The sequence below is a fragment of the Cornus florida genome, unplaced genomic scaffold, assembly GCF_030987335.1.
Source record: "Cornus florida cultivar Cherokee Brave unplaced genomic scaffold, ASM3098733v1 CherokeeBrave_3.0.0_Hap2_Chr05, whole genome shotgun sequence".
Taxonomy (NCBI): Eukaryota; Viridiplantae; Streptophyta; class Magnoliopsida; order Cornales; family Cornaceae; genus Cornus; species Cornus florida.
This window is the reverse complement of record NW_026775575.1, coordinates 12,791,211-12,808,786: the sequence shown is the minus strand read 5'-3', so window position 1 is coordinate 12,808,786 and position 17,576 is coordinate 12,791,211. Positions and strand designations below refer to the sequence as shown.

Below are 17,576 nucleotides of genomic sequence, written 5' to 3'. Positions count from 1 at the left end.
AAACACCAAAAGAGTTTAACTGCAAAATTGAGGCAATGGAGACATCAATTAGGGAGAGAAACATACTCCTCCTTTGGCCATTTGAAGGGTGCTTGGAAATTCTGTCGTGGCATCACCAGAAAATGCATTCAAGTAGACAACAAGATCCCTCCTAGAAAAATACCAATATCCCCTTGAGCCTGGAGTTCAGAAGTGAGTAAACTATTAGATATTGATAAATATCAACTTACTTATCTGCAAGGCGATATGCATCCCAACATGGGTGAAGGGTAGTTGCTGCCTCATCCATGCACCGTCCTTTCTCCAACTGAATCATCCAATGAAGAGCCTGCTTTTGGTAGGGGCGAAGTTCACATTGAATAGTACTAGGGGGTTCCATTTCCTAAAACACAAAAGATAAATAAATAGATGTACCTTCTTTTTGCATATAAAGTTCCATTAACATATGAAGATATTCTCAGAATAACAATACCTCTAGCTCAGAGTTATCACCAACACCAACAATATTGTCAAGATCAGTATCAGAAATGGACTCTTCATTTTCCACTTTATTTCCATTCAAAGATGAATTCTTAAACTTGTTGACATGTAGCAATGAGGCAGGAACACCGGAGCTGTCCTGTTCAGTTAGAACTAAGTACTAAAATCGATCATAAAATTAATGGGATCAGCCAATTAATATGTTTACCATACCTCTGAGTTTAAAGGCCTCTTCCTTGTGTACAAATCGCCAGGAGTGAATTCCGCCTGGTTATATCCAAGCAAATATAAATGAATATTTGTTAGGTTTCACAAAGAAAATATCAGCATATATTGTTTTCTAAAAGAAGATGTCAACTTGCATGCATGGCCAACATCATATTCATATACACCCATACGCATAACATGATGAAAACATGGTATAGCTCTCGAGTAAAGGTTACAAGACAAAACAAACTATCACCTTCTTAAAAGGTGTTATTCCCAGCAGCCGGAACAAGGTTGGCAGAGGGTGAATGATTGATTCATCCACAGAAGTGCTGGCTGCCTTTAGTGAGGTCTGGTGGCTTTTTCGGAACATGGAACTGTTAATGTACACACTGAACAGCACACAAAATTAGAAATTAATCAGCCATTCCATGCACCACCCAAAAGTACAGCTTCAAAAGTAAATTCGATTCTCTTTCTTTTTACCACACACAAAGATGTATAAGTTTCATGCACCTTTAGCATACCTGATTGTCAAAAGAATGGTGTCCATAATGCCCAGTACATCAGGAGTAGATTTACAACAACCCTCAAGCCGGACCTTATTATCCCTCACAAGCGGCAAAAGACACCGCGCCCACTCATTGGGAATTCGACCAATCTGTCCACACTATCGTCATCATCATACATTAAATATATATAACAAATCTAATGCATATTACAGGCCCTTTTGATAGCATTCCTCTCTCAAATTTCTATTTCCAAAGAGATCATGAGTAACAAAATCAGCCAACTAAGTAAGAAAAAAATTCAGAATATACCTCTCCACAATCTTTGGTCGAGAACCTTACAATCTCGGAACAGGCAGCGACCTGTCGACCTCGGCCACCAAACTTGGCCGGTGAGGGTGAACTAGATTTACTATAGTTGTTCAGTGGAAATGTGAAATTCACTTCTTCACCAGATTTCAGCCTCCTCCCTTTACACGTGGACATGCCTGCAACCTCACCGCAACCCACAAACCACCACTCACTCCCCATCGAACTCGAGCACCTATTCAAGTCTTTGACGTCACTTTCCATCGAATTTCTAGGGTTCAGAGAATCATTGGAAGTAGAACTTTGAGAACGATTGAGGATCTCGTTACCATTTTGAATTGACTTCACAGCAACAGTTTCAGATTTTCCCCGAACTCCTTGGGATTTATCCTTGGTTCTGAAACTCAGGGGGGTGTCAAATATGATGTTGATTGCCGCAGTTGCGTCGTTCTTCGCCATATGAAGTGCTCGGATGATGTCCATGTCGGAGTATTCTTGACCAACGATAGACCGAACTGTCTCTATTAGTTCGTCGGTTACTTTATTCCCCATATTATTGTGATCAGATAAAGCCCTAACCCTAACCCTAAACCTAATTCGAAAAAAAATGATTTAAGACAAACGAGCAGATCATGAATTTGAATTTCAAATCCTTTGATGATTCAAGAAACCCTCAACTCTGAGATGGGAAATGCTGCGGGCTTTTTTTTTCCGTCAGAGTGGAAAGATAAAGGTGGATGATTGAAATCGGGAGGCGGTATATTAAGGAAGGAAGCGGGAGACACATTTCCCGCCATCTTCATTTTACATTAATGCCATTATTTTTTTTTTAACAAATTTTCACATGTTTGTTAAAAAAAATAATTATTTAGTGAGTTTTAAGAAAATATCTATACTATTATTAAATAGACAAAGAGTTTGAGTCTTTCAGTATTTATTTATTAATTATAAAAAAAAATTAATTGATATAAAATCAATCACCACTTTCTATACTATTTATTTATTAATTATATAAAAAATTAATTGATATAAAATCAATCACTTAAAATAATTTATCAAATAATGAAATAAACTATCACTTAAATTCAAATAAGTAATTATTTAATTAAGTTAAAATTTACTTATTAAAATAAAATAGACAATTATTAAATAAAACAATTTACCAAACATTTTTCTTGTCCCACATTGATGTTGAGTTATAAATAATTATATGGAAATCTCTTACAAAAATATAGATCTAAAAAATATTAATTATACCTTTCTCAACCTTTTGGCTAAGATCAAGTTAAAAGTTACATATTAAAATAAAATAGGTAATTATTTTATAAAATAATTTACCAAACATTTTTCTTGTCTTATATCAGCTTTGAGTTATAAAGGATTACGTACATTTCTCGACCTTTTGGTTAAGATCAAGTTAAAAGTTAGTTATTAAAATAGAATGGGTAATTATTTTATAAAATAATTTACCAAACGTTTTTCTTGTTCCACATCGAGTTATAAAAGATTATTCTTATAAAAATATAGACTTAAAGAAATATTAATCATACCTTTGTCAACCTTTTGGCTGAGATCAAGTTAAAAGTAACTTATTAAAATAAAATAGGTAATTATTTTATAAAATAATTTACCAAACATTTTTCTTGTCCCACATGGGTTTTGAGTTAACATTTTTATTGTCCCACGTCGATTTTGAGTTATAAATGATTACATGGAAGCCTCTTATAAAAACATTTTTCTTGTCCCACATTGATTTTGAGCTATAAAAAGATTAACTGTACTATTTGTTCTTATCGGTTTAATGTCTGATACAAAGGCCACCGGCCTTGTATTATGTGGAGCATGATATAGAACTAAATTTAGATAATTATTTAATAAAATAATTTATCAAATAATAAAAAATATAAAATATTTATTAATTGATATAAAATGAATTAAAATAAAAGAGTTTCTATAAATAAAATGAATTTTAATAAAATAATTTATCAAATAATAAAATAAATTACCAATTAAAATTAAATAGGTAATTGTTTAATTAAGTTAAAAGTTACCTATTAAAATAAACGAGGTAATTATTTAATAAAATAATTAACCAGACATTTTTCTTATTCCACTTCGGTTTTGAGTTATAAATAATTACATGGAAACCTCTTATAAAAATATAGACCTAAAGAAATATTAACATGATATTGAACTAATTTTTTTTGGGTCGGGTCAACTAGAATAGTGTAACGACCCGGTCATTTGCCTCCCTTTCCTTTTTCTTGAAATTTTACGAATGAATTTTTTTCGTTTAATTTTCTTTTCTGAGCTCTATTTCGTATCGCTTAGTGTCATCTCGAGTGCTCAGAATTGGTTTCTGAGACTCTTTCATGTGAATTGACAACTTCCTTTGAGGATCGAGTCATTTTCGCATTTTTCGTTTTCCGGACACTATGCGCTATTCGTCTTTTCCCTATTCTGTCATTTTCCCTATTTCGTCTTATCTCTGTTTGTCAGTTTTTGGCACAACCTCACTTCTCATGCTCGGAGTTGGTTTTTGACTTCACGTGCCTTCATCTTGAGTGGTTTCCTCGAAATACGTATCTTTATTTTTGCAAGAAAGTACTCTGGTTACTCCCGGTGTCCATAGGGGCATGGATGCAAAGTTCTTTGAAATTATTTTCTTTTCTTGGGGTGTTTTTAGTAAATATCTTTTGAAGATATTTTATTTCAGGGGTTTTTAAGAAAATATTTTTGGAAGATATTTTCATTCTGGGCCATAAGTGCAGTTTTCACTTTTTGGAAGGGCCATTGTGCAATTAATGAAAGTTATTGCAAAATGTCTTGTTTTGAGTCTGGATCCTCGTACAAGATTCATTTTCACATTTCGTCGAGTTGTGTACTCTTGAAATTTCCTCCTGGACGATGTTTTCCAATTTCAGGGTTTTTGGCCCTAGTTAGCGCCAAACTTGTTTTGGGCATAACTTTTTGCTCGGAACTTGGTTTTCAACGCCATTTCTTCCGTTGTTCATATTTTATCATTTTGAATCTTTTTTGTTCACAAAGTTTTGCCATTTGAGTGCATCTGCTCAAATTTTACTTTTTCGGACCCGGCGGGGCCCGTTCGGGGCACTTTTTGAGATTTCTATAAAAGAGGGGTGAGATATTTCATTTTTCATCTTCTCCCCTCTTCATGCACGACCTAGAGCTCCCATGGCAGCCCAAGGGGTGCTGCCATCTTCTCTCTCCTCTTTTGGTTCACTTTTCCTTGATTGAAAGTCTTCGACCTTAATGTTTATTGTTCCCCTCGCCGTGCTCTACCTTTCCCCCTTATTAGAATTCAGTTTTGACCATTTCTTGAGTTTGGTTTTAAGGTCAAGTTATGATTTTGATGGGGCTTTCATGGGGGTTATGTTCACGGCGTTGTCCCTGATAAAACCTAGTAGTTTCGTCGGATTCGGAGCCATTCCATTTTGATGGCATTTGAGATTTTCATCTCAAATTGAGGTAGGTGATGTTTTAGGTTTAAATTCTTGTTATATAGCATGCTTGTGATGCTTATACTACTTATTTGCATGATTAAATATAAAATTTAGAGATTTTATTATTTATTTTTCTTGTACGGGATCTAATTTTCCCAGTTGGTCATGACTTGGTTTAAACATGTAGCATGATTTTATATTGCCCCTTGATATGCTCATTGTCGTGTATTAAAATTGGAACATTTGAATAAGTATTAAAGATTTTATTTAATATTTATCTTAGGTGAAAGATTAATTCGCATGGCCTTAACTAGCTTAAAATCAATATGTGTTAGCATATTAAATTAGGCCTTTGCATGCTCTCCAACATAGTTGAATTTGAAAGTAATTGGAGGTGTTTTAAAAATTAGTAATTATTAATTAATTTGATTAATTAATTTGCCCGAGTGCACTATTCACTCTATTTAAATTCCGACTTGATATTCTTGATTTACATGCCATATAGTTTCACATATATTTGATTTAGAATATTCGGTTAGGTTTTGAAACCTTTTATTTAATTAAATTCCATATTTAAGATTTAATCCTCATGGTGATATACAACTTGGAATTGTATTGTGGCATGCTAGAAAATTAAGCTTTGGCGTGGTTGTTCACATATATTAAATTGGGATTGATTGCATGAGAATTGCAACCTTTAATTTATATTTAACTTTAGTGAAAGGTTAAGTCACATGATCTTAAATTGAATGAAATAAACTTGTAATGTGATATTACATTAGTTCTTGGCATATTCTCTAAGATATGTTAAATTGAGAGCATTTGATTAAGTTTGAAAATCTAGAGATTTTAATTAAAAGAATTAATTAAAATCTATTTTGTGGTCCCAATAGCTTAATTAATGTTTTAACTTGATATTTGTATTGGCCATGACTTGTTTACTAGTATATATTAAATTGGGACTATCTGAAATTGTTTTAGAACCTTGGGATTTAAATTAGCATGATTTAATTAAAGTTCTACTTTGTTGTTCTAACAACCTAATTGAGTTTTAGAATGGATATAGGTGATGACCTTGCCATGCCCTTTAACATGTATTAAATTGAGGTTAATTGAAATTGAATCGGAAATCTAGAGAATTTAATTGTGTTTATCTATTTAAATTCTATCAATTTGCTCCATGATCTAGTTGTGTTTTAGAAGTGGTTTCTATATTCAAATCATGGACTTGGACTTGTTGTATATTCATTTGGTTATATTTTGAACATTGGATAACATAGTTGCTATGTTTGTATTCATGAGAATATGTTTTCCTTATTGAATATATTGTTGCCTTGTGTAATGATTTGCACACTTCGTGTTTAACATCTTTCATGCATAGCGTGTAACGAATCGCACACTGAAGATTCGATATTCATCATATCAATTAGTTGTGAATTTAGAGCATGTATTGTATAGGTTTCCAAATTTGGTTGTACTTACTAGATAGTTGATTATCTTGCATATTCCTATTGATATATGTGTTGTTGCACAACTTGTTGATTTTGGAAACTTAGGGATGTCGTTGTTTGACTATGGCTAGGACGTGGTTCTAGTACGGGGGATAGTCCCTCTATATATAGTCTAGTGCGCACATAGGGAGGTTACTCATGGGCTAGTAACCCTAAAGTAACTATGTTGTCGGTCTGATCCGGCGTGACGTCCGAGTATCCACTTTGTTTGATTTCGCATTTCATTTTCAAGTTGATAACTAGATGATGTTGTAACTTGTTGTTTCTTATTTGTCATTCCATTTTAAGTTACAGGATGTTAACTTTGCGAAATTGTGCTTTATGCGTTGTATTGGAAGTTCCAATGTTGGTTAAATTGCATCGATATTGAAAATCGTGTTTTGACGTTCTAATGAAGCTTAGGATTGATCCTATTGATTCATTTATAACATAGACGTTAAGTGGCATAAATCACTACTATTATTTTGTGCTTTAGATTCTAAGTTGATGGCTTTGAGAACTTAAACCTTGTTGCATTGTATAACATGCTCTTTTGTTGTTGAATTGCATGGATAATGTGATTCTTGTTAACTTGTATTCAAATATGCTTTTGTCATGTTGTATGGATTACTTTAGACTTAGTTCAATTGTATTGAAAATGCAATTCATGTTAATATATGCTCAAGCATTCTTCTTATCGTGTTCTTTAGATTATCCCAACGATGATTCGTTTCATACACGTATGTATATCATGATTCTTGTTGCTTAGACTCTAAGGTAGCTTAGGATGCTCCCTGAGTCTCACTTGGACATAGACATTAGGTGGCATGAGCCCCTTTAACATGTTTCACCTTAAGGTGATAAATTTGTAAAATGCTAGGTCGATGCATGCTCATCTCCTATGAGTAGCTTTATGTTACTCACCCCTACGATACTGGGGCATATTTCAAGTGCGAAGACTTGGTTCGTGAAGCCTAGCATTCCTTGGATGTCGAGTAGCTTTCAAGTTTCCATTTCATGCAAATGTTAGCATGAAATGTCATTTTGTAGACTTATATGTCAAAATATGTATGTTTGATTCCATGTATGTAATGTGTACTTAAGTACACTCATTTCAATGTATTTGATATGTATGAGATGAGGCCGGAGGCCAATGACATGTATATTGTATTTTATGCAACTTTTTAACTTCATGAAATGTTATGAAAAACTTGAAAAATCGCAAGTCATTCCTTCACCACGGTTGCATCGGGTGTGGGAATTCCATTTTCATTCTTTTATAGGGTCTTATTAATCTTGTATGAAGTGTGGCCAAGGGCCAAACGGTCATTTGATCCCGTTTTGCATTTTTGGATTCCATGTTTTCCATTCCAAGTCCATTTTTGCCTTTTTGCCCGTTGGGGGGTCGGATTTTGCATCGGCTATATTTTTAAGCCATGGACCATTGTAGCGCGTCTAAATAGGCAAGTTACGTTTGCGTGCATAGTCGTTTCCGGGCAAAACCTCATCGTTTGTGTTTTGAGCCTCTTGTGAATTCATTTCGCATTTTTTTTGCATATTCTGATCTAGGGGCATTATGGACCTTTCACCTCAGTTTTATTTTCTTCTTTCAACATGGTCGCTTAGAAAACGTGATTTTAGGGGGGGTTTCTTTTTCGTGTTTTTCCAGAAAATGTCGTCTTGATATCGGAAATCGCTTACGAAGTTCAGTTCTCAGTTTTCAAAATAGCAGCTTTTTGGACCTCCATGACCAGATTTCATGGAGGGGCATTTCGGATATTCTATATTGCGTTTTTTTTTAATTCTCCCATATGTCACGTAGAAAACTCAATTTTGAGGGGGGTTTCTTCTCTGTGTTTTTGCAAAAAAATTCATCTAGGCCTCCAAATTCAGCTTCTGTTCCGGATTTTTCCGAAAAACAAACCCACAGCAGCTTTATGGGCTGCTGCTGCCAGCCATGTGTACACCGGCGCGCGCACGGCATGCATGGGCGTGCGCATGGGCGTGCGCATGGGGCTATCATGGCCCCTCATCGGGCCACCGCGACGTCAATTCTTTTTTTGGGCTTTTCTCGTTCGTCCGGACTTCGATTCAAGTGAATTTTTTTTTGAACTTGACTAATTTTTCACTGTATTTCCAACGGTGTGCTCGGTTGCACCCGGTTCTTCCTGAATAATTACCAGTTTACCCTTTTTGCCTTAAGTGCTCGTTTTTCTTCGTCATGCCGTTTCTCCTTCGTTCGGACTCCGAATCATGCGATTCTTGAGTCCATCTTGATTAGTTTTTCGTTGTCCTTCTAGCGGTGTGCTCGGTGACACCCGAATCTATAGTTTTTAGAAATGACTATTTTGCCCCTAGGGGCTTATTTGTCATATTTTCAATCCTTTGCTTCCGCATCAGTTTTTGTTGAGTTCCGCGACCTCATGGAAGGTCACTTTGACTTCTTAGAGTCTTGTTTTCTGTTTTTGCTTCCGCATTCGGATCCGTTATCGGATCATCCTTATGGTTCATCACAGGACACGCTGGCCTAAAAACCAGGGTCGTCACAAGTAGCTTACTACTTTAGTGATCCTAACATTTCATTGGTGTTGCACTACTGCCAAGTTTTGGTGAACCCTCCAAATCAAAGTTCAAATCTTGTTGTAATGTGCTTATTAGGAATAAAATAAATTACCAATTAAAATTAAATAAGTAATTGTTTAAATAAGTTAAAAGTTACCTATTTAAATAAGATAGGTAATTATTTAATAAAATAATTTATCAAATAATGAAAAATATTAAAAAAAAAATATTAATTGATATAAAATGAATTAAAATAAAATAATTTCTATAAATAAAAGGAATTTTGATAAAATAATTTATCAAATAATAAAATAATTTACCAATTAAAATTAAGTTAAAAGTTACGTATTAAAATAAAATAGGTAATTGTTTAATAAAATAATTTACTAAACATCTTTCTTGTCCCACGTCGGTTTTGAGTTATAAAGGATTAAATAATTAATAGTATTATTTTTAATAGTATATGTTCTTATCGGTTTAATATCTTATACAAGGGCCACCGACCTTGTATTATGTGGGTCTCGGCCTACATTATATTGAACTAAATTTTTTTAGGTCGGGTCAACTAGAGTAGCTTGCTACTATAGTGATTCTAGCATCTCCTTGGTGTTGAGCTATGCCAAATTTTGGTGCACCCTCTAAATCAAAGTTCAAATCTTGCTAATGTGTGTTTATTAGGGGTAAAATAAATTACCAATTAAAATTAAATAGGTAATTATTTAATTAAGTTAAAAGTTACGTATTAAAATAAAATAGGTAATTATTTAATAAAATAATTTACCAAATACTAAAAAATATGAAAAAAAATTTATTAATTGATATAAAATGAATTAAAATACAAGAGTTTCTATAAATAAAATGAATTTTAATAAAATAATTTACCAAATAATAAAATAAATAGGTAATTGTTTAATTAAGTTAAAAGTTACGTATTAAAATAATTAATAAAATAGGTAATTATTTAATAAAATAATTTACCAAACATTTTTCTTGTCCCACATCGGTTTTGAGTTATAAAGGATCACATAGAAGCCTTTTATAAAAATATAAACCTAAAGAAATTTTAATTATACCTTTTCCCATCCTTTTGGCTAAGATTAAGTGTAGTATATGTTCTTATCGATTTAATATCTGATACAAAGGCCACCGCCCTGTATTATATGGGTCTCAGCCAAAGTTCAAATCTTGCTGAATTGTGCTTATTAGGGATAATTGAAGATTAATATTTAATTCTTACATTATTTATATTTTGGTTTAGGATCGAAAGGGCTAAAAATATAACATTGCACAATAGCTTTATTTTTTTCAAACTCTGCTCTCATCTAAATTAATAATAATAATAGGAATTCAATGATGTTTGAATCTCACAATATAAGCCTATTCAGATTGATGGTATTAGGTTAGCTTTGAAATAATCTCTTCAAGTTGCATTTACGCCCCTTTTTTGTAGTTAATATAAGTGGAAAATGGTAAGGACATTTCATGGGTATGATAAGACTAATCAAGCTTTGTGTATTTTATTTATTTATTTTTTTTAATTTTTACCAAATAATAAAATAACTTACCAATTAAAATTAAATAAGAAATTATTTAATTGAAATTCAATCAAGATGTTTCAAATCATTAAATATGTACTAATTTAAATTAAATAGGTAATTGTTTAATTAAAATTCAATCAAGATGTTGTTGACACCCATTTTTGTAATTAGGCTTAGACTACAATTGGGCTTGAAGTACAGTGACATGGCAGAGGTTTGGGTCGTAAGAAGAGATTAGGCTTGAAGTACAATGACGTGGCAAAGGTTTGGGTCGTAAGAAGAGATTGGGCTGAAGAGATGTGGAAATTAGTTTGGGCTGAAAGTCATTACTACTTTACATGGATCAAATAATAAACTTAAACTATGATCGGGATAGTGATGTTACAGTTAAAGAAGGATTGAGTTTTGCATGGATTATGTTCAAAAACGTTACAAATGGAATTGTTTTGGATAAGTTGAAGTAACAAATAGATAGAAAGGGTAGTGGTAATGTATATCGATTAGTTTATTTATTTAATTATGTTTATCTATATGATTAAGTTTTTATTTGAAAACAGTAATTAGTTATTTGATAGAGTTTGATGTATTTAGAATGCTCATGTATAGGAGTTTGTTTTATGAATTATTTTATAAATAAACAAAGATGCATGTTGTGCTAGTGGTCCAGCACCCTCATAATCATTTTAATATTGTTATTGCTTTCTCAAGCATTTCCCTAAATAGCATCCTTAATATTTTTTCTCTATCTTTATCCATCTTATTCTTTCTATCTCGTTCTAATTCTCTTCCTCTATCTCTCTCTCTCAATCTCTTTCTATATCCAGATTTTCTCCCATTTATATTTTCAATCTATTACTATAAATTATTCATTGTAAAAGTCCTTTTAATTAAGGCATTTCTGAACTCAAAGAGGAGTTTTACTGCTCCTTTTTTTCCTCGCATCGTCTGAAAGTCAACCTTCTTAAAAGGACTGAAGTTGACAATTTACACTCTGAACCATATAATTGGTTTTGGCACGCTCGTATTACATCAATTTAGAATCGGATCTAAGGAGCCGATTTTAGCGTCAACATTTTTGGCACGCCCGGTGGGACTCCACTAGGTGAATAATTTATAACAAAGATGCATCCCAAGAAGAATTCAAAGAATACGAATACAAACGAGGAAGACGAAGAGGAAGTCCAGCCAACTGGCTAAGCCTAATCCCATATAGTAGGAACGTCCTTCCCATCAGATGTTCCAATCATGCAAATACTTGAAGCTATTAGGCAGGGAATGGAAAGCCAAGAAACCCGTTTAGGAGCTCGAATAGATGGGATGGGTCTGGAGGTGGACTCAATATCAAATCAAATATCGACTGTTCAAAGCCGATCTAATCAAGCCGAAGCTTCAAATATCCATGAGTCATTGGATCAACATATTTCTTCATTAAAAGTGATCATTCCTAAAGAACCAAGAACAACGATGACAGGATTTATGCTGCCAAATCCAACTCTCGGCATGCCAATCAGCAATGTGCCGAATCCAACTCTCGGCATCACAATCGGCAATGTGCTAAACCCAACTCTTGGCATGCCGATTGGTAATCCACCGATATTATCAGATTCGTCAGCAATAACTACTGTGCCGATATATCAGCCAGTAAATCACCAGCAGAATCAAAATATGCAACGCCCACTAATGCAACCGATTCCTCCTTTAAGAGATCAACAAGAGGTGGGCAATCAGAACTAAGGTATGGTTAATCCATTAATACCACAGGCGGCTGCTGGGGGCCAGTAAATACAAATCCACAACGATAATGGGTCAACCCATTTGATCCACTTCACCCGAATGACCCTCCAGGCCAAAATGCGGGGATCGGCAGAGCTCAAATTTTAGCCCTAATTCAAGCCGAGGTAGCACAGGGACACAGATGTCCTCGGCCAGTATACAGGAAGCCTTATCTTGATTATGTCGATGCCCATGAGTTACCCAGAAATTATCAGTATCCCAATTTTTTTATGTATAGTGGTGAGGAAATCTTTTCTACAGTGCAGCATATTGCAAGGTTCATAGCGCAATGTGGGGAAGCAGGTCCTAATCCTTGGCTAAGGATGAGGTTATTTTCTAGTTCCTTCACTGGGACAACATTTAAATGGTACACCAATCTACCGGCCAACTCTATTTGAACGTGGGATAAAATGAAAGAAGCTTTCCATACCCAGTTTTACCGAACAGAGTCAGAAGCTATGCTGGCAGATATATCTCGATTATCTCAGTTGCCGTGCGAATCGGTTGAAACTTTTGTGGCTAGGTTCAAAAAAGCCAAACTTAAGTGCCGAGTAAGTTTGCCAGAACCAGAATATATCAAGTTAGCATTAAATGGTTTAGACATTGAACTTCACAAAAGGTTTGATGGGGTTAAATTTCAAGATCTCTTCGATTAAGCAGACAGGGCACTCGGTATGAGGAGATACTTAAAGAAGAGAAATAAAGGAAGAATTCCTCCAAGGGTACTTACTATAAGGACCCTAATTATGAGGTGTTCTCGGCAGAAGTTGGTGATGAATTAGAAGTTGACGTTGTTGAGGTCAATATTAAGAAGCCATACATCTGTGAGGCATTGATCAAACCTAAGTCGACCACATGGGGCAATGCAACATCAACATCAGCAGCAAGGAAATGAGCTGCTGATACAGGGAAAATCTATTCTTTCGACTTATCAAAAATAGATTAAATCTTTAATCACTTGATGGCTGATAAATTGATCTCTTTGCCTAAGAAGCATAAGATTCCATCGGCAAGTGACATAAAAAGAAAAGAGTATTGTAAGTATCATAACTTTTGGAACCATGCTACTAATGATTGTACTATTCTACAAGGTGTGTTGCAGAAGGCTATCGATGAAGGTACATTAAAATTTCTAAGAAAACAACAAATACCATGAAGGTGGATACCAATCCATTTCCTACAATCATATCGACTAATATGATAAGCTTAACAAAGCGAGAAAATCGACAGGAGGCTGAGAAGATCTTAAGTGAGTTTCTTTCATCAAGTGTGACACCAGAAAAGATAGCGGAATTGCAAAGACAACTAAGAGAGGCTCAATTGGCCTGGATAGACTATGGTTGTTGTCCAAATTGTAAGGGAAGTAGAAATCTAAAGAAGAAGAACCAATGGAGGTTCAACCAAAGAGAAAAGGGATTCTTGAAAGGCTTACCTTCCCAATTAAGCCCGGTGAAGAGCCTCGGCGGGGTAAGTCCAGTAAAAGTTATGTGAAGGCAGAAAAACAAGATCGACAAGAATATATATCTAGCCAATTCCATTCCCAATATCAGCATCCCAACTTTAAACGACACTTACCAGTCCAATCAGAAATTTGGGTACAAAAGGCATCGATTCCCATAAAGTGTGAACTGTACGGCCAAGGACAGACACGGCCGAGGACAGATGGACTCGAGTCAATCACCCAAAATTTCTTAGAGTTCAGCAATATCCGAATGGAGGCCCTACTCGATCTTAAAAACGTAAGGAATAAAGGAGAAGGGCCGGGGCAAAAAGGAAAGTAGAAAAGGTAAGCCAAGAAGAGTTGGTGATAAGCACCGAATATTACATATTCAAGCGCCCTTATTTACATTAGTTAAGTCCATTAGTTGATCGTATTGTATATATTAGCTTTATTTGCATGTTTTTGTTTTCTTTTAGGTTGGTTCCCTAAAGATAGTTAAAAGTGAGGCTTTGACGAGTTCTTGAAGAGTCAAAGCATGCCGTTACCGGGGACCTTCATTTTGGCCAAGCCAGTGATCCATTGAACTCATGATTATCCCTGCAAAAAGCGCTAAGGAGGATGATCGTGTCATCGGGCCGAGCCAAGTTCAATTCAAGAAGCAAATGTGGTGCTCAGGAGTATTGCGGGCGCCCGCTGATTGGTCCAGAAACTTTCCATTTTTGCGGGGCCCAGCCATGAACTGTAGGCCCCCGCCAAGTGCTACAGCCTAGCCTCCCTGACACCTCGCGAGTGCCTACCCTGCACTGCGGGCGCTCACCAATCTGCAGACAAGAGGTCGTGGGCTGCTTTGTTTCACCCAATGCTATCCCCTTGATTCAAATGATTGCTCTGCACTTCTCTAGGGATTTTGGGCCACGAAAATAGAGTTGTTGGAAGGATATTTTGGCAAAATAGAAGGCTTGAACCATGTAAAAAACATATCTCATATTGTAAGGATATTTTGAGATAGAGAAATATTGACTTTTTGAGGGTGTGTGTGTATTGTGGCTCCTAGGTGCGAAAATGGAGGGTAAGATCACCTCTTCTCCTTCCTCATTTGCTTCTATGGGTAACTAACTCCCTTTCTAGGGAGGTGATGAAGCCCTTCCTTGTAAGCATACCTTAGTTTTGGTTTAATTTGGAGAATAAATGTATATATGGTGGGTTTCATAATCTAGAGCTTTGTACTTGATGTAATGGACCTAAATTTCTATAAATGATTATGTTAAATCTATTATCTTGTCTTAAATTTGTATTTTCTTATGATTGTATGGCTTGTATTTTCATAGTGACAATGAAAATGAGATTGCGAAATGGTTTTAATGGCATGTTGTTTAAGAAGTTTGATAGTCCATAGCTTAGGGCCTTCCTTTGATGGACTATTCTTGATTTTTAACTTCATGTTTTATTATCATTTGATTGAGGGTTTGATAATATCTAACTTAGTGAGCATGTCTAAGGCTACACCCTAGTTTAGGTAGTTCAAGCATGTAAAACTTTGATAGATTATTCTTACCTATTGATTTCAAGAATTTATTGGAGATAATGTAGCAATTTTGTGTTGTTACATATCATGGTTATATATTTATGTTGTTCCCCATGTTAATCACAAGCTAGCATGTTTATAGGGTCGGTAGTTGATTCACTTCCCTAGCCTTTTCTACCTAAGTTTCCCTCCTTTTAATCTCCTTTAATTTATTGTTTTATGCACATTTTAATTCCAAGTACCAAGTGACAAACCAAACAAACCTTACATCTCTTTCATTAAACCAAGTGATTACAAAGACTTTGGTTGCCATAAACTTGCAGTCCGTGTGGTTCGACTTACCCCTATGATAGCCCTATTTTACAATGATTTGTGCTATTGCAAGGGTTGATTATTATTAGTAGACATTATTCAAGCTGATCAATTTTTGGTGCTGTTGCCGGGGACTGCAAACGGTTTTGTAACCAAGGTTCAAAGATTAACTTTGGTTTGATTGTGAATATTGTGTTTTGTGTATATTTTCTTGTTTGGTTTTGGTGACATTGTGTTTTAAGTATTCTTGTGAGATTCTAGGGACTCAAGGCTTGCCGAGGGAAAACTAAAAATAACATAAATCTAGAGGACTCCTGGTAAGTTTTTCAAAGTTCTAGTTTAAAAATTGTGAATATCTTGCATATGTTTAACTTAGTGATATTTATCTTGTGAAGCCATTGTCGAGGCTATTCCTATTTTATGTTTTACAAAGCATCGGTCTTTGTCGTGGCCATTTATTTTTTGTTTTGTTGATAATTGAGGAGAAAGAGAACATTGTATGTGGATGTTATGGTGAAGAAGTGTTGTGCTTGTTGTGAACTGTGTGATACCCCCTAATTTCGGAACACGGGTTGATCAGGTCTACGCACAAAGTCAGGGAATATCAGCCAATCAATAATAAGCAAGCACAGAATACAAGAGTAAAATAAATAAATAAAATAAATAACGCTGAAAGGGAAAACTAAATTAATAATTAAATAACAAAACCTCTGATTACATAATCTCCAATAAAATTCCATAATAATAATAAATCTCCAGAGTACAACTTATGAATCCATAGAAGGTGGACCCCGAATATAAATCCCAACTAAATACGAAATAAATCAATGTCTAACCCAGAAATAATAAATAATAACGAAAACATAGTGGAGGTCCTACGTCTATAACACGGGAAGAGTGATGAAGTCTGGCCTCTGCTCTGCACGAACTGATTCTACGTCTGGAATTGTCAAAGACCTGAAAAGATATCAACAAAGGTGGGTCAAAACCCACGAACAAGCCCTTACTACTACATCCCAAACAGAGACCCGATAAACGATACATCCTAGTCCGACTCATGCAATAACTACATAGGCCAATATACATAAGTATACACACTATAGATTTTCACCGGATTATAAGACAGCCTCAACCGGATAGTAGGTCTCATGTAAGCGCACACAAAGTGGTCATGAGTACCTCTTCTACCAGGGCACACACATCCCTATAACCAGCTACTCATCTCATCTGGCAATATACGCCAACCCTAACCATCGATCCTGAGGTCTCAAGCTGGTATCATGGTACCCAATTAAAATATACATATATAAGTAAATATAACCATATCTTGACAATGGCACATTAAGGTCATAACCATATCCTAACAACGGTATGACAAAACATATGAGTCTAACCTTATTAGTTAGCTCACATGTGTATCAGCAAGCCATATCCTAACAATGGTGCTGTGAGGACCATATCTTGACAATGGTCCTCCTATTATATTCGTATATACAAATATATACAAGTTTATATTTACACGATCTCGCCTATGATTATTATCATTCTACATTATATAGCAATTGCTATAACAAAATAAGTAATTACAAAAATCACGCGAGAAACTTGTAAGTCAAGTAAACGCTTTAACTACCGATATAACCATGATAATTAATCTCACATTCATCGATAAATTATAACATAACTTAAAAACCTACTTAAACAAATAATAATATAATAAAGTATTTTAACTCTCATGCACCCAATAATACAACCATGATTAAGGTTGACAACCTTGACTTTTTTTTTTAAATTTTTATTTTTTTTATTTTTATTTCATACTTTAAAGCCCATAACAGAATAAAATTTAAATAATATATATACATGTGCTATGACCGTAATATATATAATTAAATAATATATATATATATATATACTGCGACTTTGATTTCAGCAGTAGCCTCCAAAAGACACGGACAACTTCCAC

At 34.7% G+C, this 17,576-nt stretch overlaps 1 protein-coding gene, 1 non-coding gene and 1 pseudogene across 4 annotated transcripts in view; 2 read left to right on the top strand and 1 right to left on the bottom strand.

Annotated features, from left to right (window-relative positions):
- LOC132306118 (DNA repair protein RAD5A) overlaps positions 1 to 2,253 on the bottom strand; it is a 30,045-nt gene extending 27,792 nt beyond the window's left edge. Inside the window, exons 1-7 of one of the 3 annotated variants that reach the window (XM_059803360.1) lie at positions 1,509 to 2,253; positions 1,215 to 1,357; positions 944 to 1,079; positions 694 to 747; positions 473 to 619; positions 231 to 382; positions 67 to 151 (exon numbers count right to left, since the gene is read on the bottom strand). In XM_059803360.1, the coding sequence (XP_059659343.1) occupies positions 67 to 151; positions 231 to 382; positions 473 to 619; positions 694 to 747; positions 944 to 1,079; positions 1,215 to 1,357; positions 1,509 to 2,057 (1,266 nt within the window). In that variant the 5' untranslated portion in view covers positions 2,058 to 2,253. The remainder of the gene's footprint in view (positions 1 to 66; positions 152 to 230; positions 383 to 472; positions 620 to 693; positions 748 to 943; positions 1,080 to 1,214; positions 1,358 to 1,508) is intronic. The other 2 variants (XM_059803358.1, XM_059803359.1) reach the window with 2 other exon arrangements.
- Positions 2,254 to 9,462: 7,209 nt separating this feature from the next.
- Positions 9,463 to 9,661, top strand: LOC132310535 (U2 spliceosomal RNA). The gene has a single exon (XR_009482615.1). It is a non-coding gene; the product is annotated as a U2 spliceosomal RNA (small nuclear RNA).
- Positions 9,662 to 10,092: 431 nt separating this feature from the next.
- On the top strand, positions 10,093 to 10,208 carry LOC132310533 (U2 spliceosomal RNA; annotated as a pseudogene).
- Positions 10,209 to 17,576: the final 7,368 nt, after the last annotated feature.